This window comes from Leguminivora glycinivorella, chromosome 12 (assembly GCF_023078275.1).
Source record: "Leguminivora glycinivorella isolate SPB_JAAS2020 chromosome 12, LegGlyc_1.1, whole genome shotgun sequence".
Classification (NCBI taxonomy): domain Eukaryota; kingdom Metazoa; phylum Arthropoda; class Insecta; order Lepidoptera; family Tortricidae; genus Leguminivora; species Leguminivora glycinivorella.
The window spans coordinates 6,016,675-6,023,415 of NC_062982.1; the positions used below are offsets into that span (position 1 = coordinate 6,016,675).

General features: G+C 41.6%; 1 protein-coding gene across 1 annotated transcript; it reads right to left on the bottom strand.

The window, feature by feature from the left end:
• Positions 1-1,047: 1,047 nt before the first annotated feature.
• Positions 1,048-5,279, bottom strand: LOC125231920. Its single transcript, XM_048137522.1, has 2 exons — positions 4,344-5,279; positions 1,048-1,372 (listed from the first exon to the last, which is right to left on the bottom strand). The coding sequence occupies exons 1-2, from the start codon at positions 5,239-5,241 to the stop codon at positions 1,230-1,232; spliced, it is 1,041 nt and encodes a 346-aa protein (XP_047993479.1). The 5' UTR covers positions 5,242-5,279; the 3' UTR covers positions 1,048-1,229.
• Positions 5,280-6,741: the final 1,462 nt, after the last annotated feature.

The window sequence follows — 6,741 nt, forward strand, 5'->3', positions numbered from 1 at the left end:
ATTATAAACTGATTTACAAATTTCTCCGCCAGGAGATGTCTCTCAGGGACATGACATGACATTAGACGTTATTGAGACTGTAGGAGGTTCTCTCAGGAGGAAAATGGAAAACTAGTGTAATTACACTAATTACTTTTATATTTCGACTATATTAATGCCACTAGTCAGTAGAGAATGTAGAGATGATGTGCGAGTGCCTAAAAATAAATTCCTATTTAAGTTGACCCGCAGGAGGGCAGGCGGATTTGCCTCTATTCTTTTGACAGGCGCTACATACTTCAACGCCACGGCTGGGCTCACAACTTTAAATTCCATCATAACTTTTTTCTGGTACGCCAAAAAAATTTGAAAAAAATATATTGACAGGTTCCAAATAGGTAGTAAATATTGACTAAGATATCAATTAGTAGTGTTGTCTAGAACTATGTAAACCAAAAATGGTCCAGACATCCTGACGTCAGAATGTCTGGCCACTTTATTCGCTCGATTTTTCGATATCAGTGGAGGTACTAAATATATGTACTCAGGTACCAAATAGTATCAAATAGGTACTAAATTTTAGTATGTACTAAACATCAAATATCTGTAGTGGTCCAGGGGTCCTGACGCTCACGCCTATCTGACGTCAGAACGGCAGGGAACATTAATTTCTTAAATATCTCTGGAGTTTAAAGAGCACATTGCTTGAATTTTGGCGCACATTTGGCACATTGTTAGCATTAACTCCTTAAGTATACCGCACCAGGATTACTTGATGTACACCCGCTATTTTGACGATCACTTTGCAATGTGATCCATTGAAATCGTATGTTTCAGGGGGTTGGTTTGCATCAAATGAGGTAGTTCTAATTTTTTATACATATTGTTAGCGATGAAATAGTGATGTCAAATCCGAGTTTTCCACCTCGAAAGCCGATGGGGTCAATATTAAACACTTGAAAAACCATGAAATTTTAGGACTTTTTTTGGTTAACTGAATATTTTACCACCAAAATTTTTTTAAATGTCATGTCGTACGTCAAAAGCATTTATTCAAATAGGTTCAATACTACTACATCTTCCTTCTTATAACGAATTAAGTAACAAGTACAAGAACAACATTAAACAAGAAAATACAAACATTATAAAAAATACAACATAACATCTTCTTTCATACTTAGTAAAATACAAAATACAACATAACATTATATATCTCCTGTCAGTAAAAATAATTCACATTGAATCGAAAATTAGTCAAAACTAAATCTTTGTGGCGGACGAACTTGTCTTCCACTTCTAGTGACGATACCACTACCACCTGGTTCGCGTTCACCCTGGGGTGATCTAGGAACTGGACTTTTAGGTGTTGCGTCTTCGTACTCCTCGTCTGAGTCTGTAAGAACAAAATCTAGATCACTATACCTTTGAGTGACTATCGGTACTGTAGTGGGAGTTGCTGTAGACGCACCTTCGTTCCGCTGTAAGATTTGAGCTCGATTTCTCCGATATGTTCGACCGTTTTCTGTGGTAAGCCAGTAAGAACGGTCTCCGCGAGCAACTCCTACGACTTTGGCGGGAACCCAGACTTTGTTGTCACGCATGCGCACGGACTCATCTGGTCTGAGCTGGGGAAGGCTCCTGGTACCACGATCGTAATATTCCTTGATTTTAGTAGTTTTTTGTTGCCGTATTTTTTTAATTGTAGCATGATCTACTGTTTCCGGTTTTAAGCTATCGTCTGTACCTGGAAGTCGTGTTCTGAGCCTGCGACCCATCAACAGCTGTGCTGGCGAATACTGCTCTCCAGATATTGGAGTGTTTCTGAAATTAAGCAACGCCAACTGCCAATCAGTGTGATCCTCTTGTGCCTTGGTAAACAGTTTTTTTACCGTTTGTACATTGCGTTCAACCAATCCGTTAGACCTAGCGTACAGCGGCGAACTCGTCACATGTTCGAATCCATAGTGTCCAGCAAAGTTACTAAATTCTTGCGCAGAAAATTGGGGGCCATTATCAGACACTACCTTCTGTGGTATTCCAAACCGCCCAAAAAAGTTTTTCAGCTGATTAATTATAGTTCCACTTGTTAAGCTATTCAAGGACGCCACTTCGATAAATTTCGAGTAATAGTCTACGACCAGTAAATAATGTTTTTGTTGGAACTCGAAAAGGTCAGCAGCGACCACTTGCCATGGCAAGCTCGGCACGGGATGGGGGCACAACGGCTCACGAGGCTGCGCCGCACGATGTCGCTGGCAAAGCTCACAGCGCTGTACCATCTGCTCTATGTCAGCGCCCATGCCCGGCCACCAAACTAACTCTTTAGCACTGTTTGCACTTTTCTATTCCCAAATGTCCTTCATGTATGATGGAAAGTATTTCTTTCCGTAGTATTTCGGGAATAACGATTTGCTGATTCCGAAATACTATTCCGTCAATGACGTGAATCTCGTTTTGAAAAGTCCAATATGGCCCAGTGATAACATTAGTTTTATTTTTATTATTTGGCCACCCATTGAAGTAATAATCTTTTAAGCGCTGCAAAACTTCATCTTTGTTAGTCGCTTCTCTGATTTTACTAATCTTATCTTTTGACACGTTAAGACACTCAATTAAATTGTTCACGTGTATTGTGACATCTGCATGCACGTCTTCATTCGAACCCCGTTCTGACGGAGCACGAGACAACGTATCCGCTAGGTACAAAAGCTTTCCGGGCTTGTAATGAATTTGGAAATCATAGCCGTGAAGTTTCATTAGCATGCGCTGCAGTCTAACCGGGGTACTGTTCAGTGGTTTTTTAAATATTGACTCTAGGGGTTTGTGGTCTGTTTCAATACTAACTTTATTATGGCCGTAAATGTACTGATGAAAACGCGTGCACCCGAACACAATCGCCAGAAGTTCCTTCTCAATCTGAGCCCAACGCGATTCGGCTGGCGTGAGTGTTCGCGCTGCGTAGGCTACAGGCCGCCCTTGTTGTAATAAAACAGCCCCCAGACCACGCGAACTCGCATCAACTGAGACTGTCACTTCATCGCCTGGAGAATAAAATCTGAGTACTGGTGCAGAGCAAATTTTATTCTTCATCTCATCGAAAATTCGTTTATGTTCCGAACTCCATTGGAACTCACAATCTTTTTTCAATAAATCACGTAGTGGAGCAGCGACGTTTGAATAATTTGGAATAAAGCGAGATAAGTAGTTTGTTACGCCCAAGAATCGTTCTAGCTCTTTTCTGTTTAAAGGTGCAGGCATGTCACTTATTGCTTTAACTCGCTTTAGGTCAGGACGCATTCCTTCTGCACTAAATATATGACCGAGATATTGAACTTCTTTGGTGTTGAAAACACACTTCGCTTTATTGAATTTCACACCATTTATCTTGGCTCTATTGAACACTTCTTGCAACCTCGCATCGTGTTCACTTTTTGTACGACCAAACACTATCAAGTCATCAATATAGACAGCTACTCCTTCTGTCTTAAAAATTTTGACCATTTCATTGTGAAATATTTCTGGCGCGCAATTTATTCCAAAGGGCATTCTGAGGAAGCGATATCTGCCGAAAGGTGTCGCAAATGTGCAGAACTTCGAACTAGCCTCATCCAGCTTCAGCATCCAAAACCCTTTACAAGCATCAAGCTTAGAAAAGTATTTGGCACCCTCCATTTCACTCGCGACCTCATCCAGTGTTGGCAGTTGAAAGTGGCTTCTGCGTACAGCTTTATTCAAATGCAAAGGATCAAGGCAAATACGTAACTTCTTGTCTGGTTTCTCCACAATAACTATAGGCGATACCCAATCCGTGGGTCCCTCTTCACGTTTAATGATATTCAACTTTACCATTTCGTCCAGTTCTTTTTTCAGACGAGGTTGTAGACACAACGGTATTCTCCTGGAAGCCGAAATGACAGGTGGTACTGTTTCGTCAATAGAAATTTTGACAACGGAAGGCAGGCAGCCTATACCATCATAAATTGAGTCATCTATATGCAATTCATCAACTCTTTTAATGAGTTGCAGGTCAGTGCATGCCTTCCGCCCCAAAAGATTATTACACTCCATGTCTAGAACATACACCTTATGCACACAGGTATGTAGTTTGCATTTCATATCTGCCATGAAATATCCTACAACAGGCAGACGATTATGACTGATTTCTCTAAGCACTGAATTATTTTTACGCATTATACGTGTGTCAAAGCCCGCCTGTTTAAAACACTTCAATGACATTACAGATGCGTCAGCACCGCAATCTAATTTAAACTTTACTGGCACATTATTAATTAAAATGTTTTCGAACCATGGTAAATCATCACTGTCCATCACGTTAATGTAAATGTTCTCAAGTAAAAACTCACCCTCGTTATTTGAATATTCCTCACCGTCTTTTCCATCAATCGCAACCTCTCTTATCAACCTCTCGCGGCAAGTCTTAGCAAAATGTCCAACTCGCTCACACCTGAAACACGTAACATTATATGCTGGACAAGTGTCATTAGCGGCGTGCCATCCCCCGCACTTGCCACACTCAGATTCGCGACGGCCTCGGCCGGCAGACGTAGCGCGCGTGAATCCGCCGTGACCTCCGCGTCCTCTCATTCCACCACCACGCATTCTCATCCCGAAGCCGTAGCCTCTACCTCCCGGAGCGCCGCGTCCACGCGCCAGTTCTTCTAATGCAGGGGAGGCTTGTTCTGTGTTTGCACTCCGACACGCTGCTGCTTGCATGCTGGCTCGCTCAGCCGCGCGACAATATACTACGGCCTGTTCCAGATTTAATGAAGACTTAGACAGTAATTTTTCACGCATGTGGCTGTCCTTTAGGCCTCTTATTATCTGCGTTAAAAGTAGGCTATCTTTGAGAGTACTAAATTCGCAACTTTTACTTTTAATTTTTAAGTCGCTCAAATATTTATCAAAGGAATCGTTTATTTGATAAGTCTCAAAAAACGTATGCCGTTCAAAGTTAACGTTCTTCTTTGGGTCAAAGCGTTCTGTAAAAGCCTTTACTAGCTTGTCATAATCGGACTTGTCATCTACTTCAAATTCTTGTAGTATCTCTCGGCCAAACTTTCCTATAACATGGAGAAATATCGCGCATTTCTCTTTGGAGGAAGCCTCGTCGCGCCCCGATGCGACTAAAAAATAATCGAAGGCCGATTTCCACTCCCTCCAGTTTACCGCTGTGTTACCTTCTTCCTGTAACGGTTCTGGTTGCTGAATGGCCGCATATACACCACTATTATTTTGTGCCATATTAGCATCTATTTGCTAGAAATACAGCATCACTCGTTAAATATAATTATTAAAATTATATTTTTATTTAAATTTTCACACCTGACACCATGTCATGTCGTACGTCAAAAGCATTTATTCAAATAGGTTCAATACTACTACAGACCGGGTCCGCTTTGTGGATTATGGTTTACTTGGGCTCTGAGAACGCATTGTATGCCTGTGTCTACCGATCGCACAGCGGAAACAAGGAAAGTGACCTTCTGTTGACAACAGACCCAAACAGGAACTCGGTTTCGGTCTCAGCTCCACTGGGATCCGACCACTGTCCACTGTCTGGTGAAATCTATATCGATCTACTCTCCACGCTCTACAAAGCTCAAGTCCGATCGTGTATGTAGTATTGCAGCCACCTGCGCGACGGCTCAGCTAAATACCAACTGGCCGCTTTGGATACATTTCAGAGCCAGGAGGATGATTTCTTATGAGCTTTTCGGTTTCAAGATGGTGGAGAACCGGATCGATATAGTGCACGTTGGTGAGGTGCACTGTCAATGAAGAAGTGCCGGTGGTGTTTACACTTACTCGTATTCTTTTTAGAATAGAATAGAATAGAAAAGTTTTATTCGTAAACACACACAGACAATAAACAATATTTATGAATGACATAGGAGAATAAAGTGCCACGAAACGGCCTCACCTCAGCATATTGCTGGCGACTTCCAGCGCTGGTCTTCCGGTGAGACCATTAAGTGAGAAAAATCACGGAAGGCAACAGACAAAACTAAAGAAACACAAGGCATAAAGAACAAAATACAAAAATAACGAAACATACAGCATACAAAAGTTATAAATAAAACATTGACAATAATAATAATAGATGTGGCAATCGAACCTGCAATAGTCCGGTCGGACACAGGGTGGTTTGACATTAAGCGTTCGCATGTTACTAGCGCCAACGGTCGCTACACAAACTAAATGACAAATGACAGATACAGAACGAAATTTACAATGTGTGAAGAAATAAATATTAATTACAAAATAGCACCATACAAGATTAATAAATTGTCTATATTATCATGGACGGCACGACAAGCTTTGCTGACATGACTCCCAAGCAGAAGGAACAAACATTACGGTAAGTAGAAAAAAGTATCGACTATAGGCAACTCGTGTCATGTGCGCAGGATTCTTCGTCAAGCTGGTGATTGAGCAAATACTGTTTTAGCTTTAATTTGAAACTGTAAATACTTTGCAGGTTCCTCAATGGGGGTGGGATCACATTCCAGCAGCGCGATGCAGAAAACCGGAAACTGCCTCGGAAAGCGGCTGTGGCATGACGCGGTGTTAACAGTTGAATCTTACACTCACGTCGTTCACGGAGTTTTATGCAAGATAGTTTATTGAAGAGATATGCAGAGATATGCAGGGGCTTTATAGTTCAGTACACCGAAAAGCAGGGTTCAGGGTTCTCTGGGGTTTAGGGTTCCGTAGTCAACTAGGAACCCTTATAGTTTCGCC

Bases quoted from the DNA above. Each gene is read 5' to 3' on its own strand.
- LOC125231920 (XM_048137522.1), bottom strand. From the start codon at position 5,241: ATGGCACAAAATAATAGTGGTGTATATGCGGCCATTCAGCAACCAGAA. The intron at 1,373-4,343 runs GTGAGTTTTTAC...TTGTTCTTACAG, and splicing joins GGAATATTCAAATAACGAGG to ACTCAGACGAGGAGTACGAA.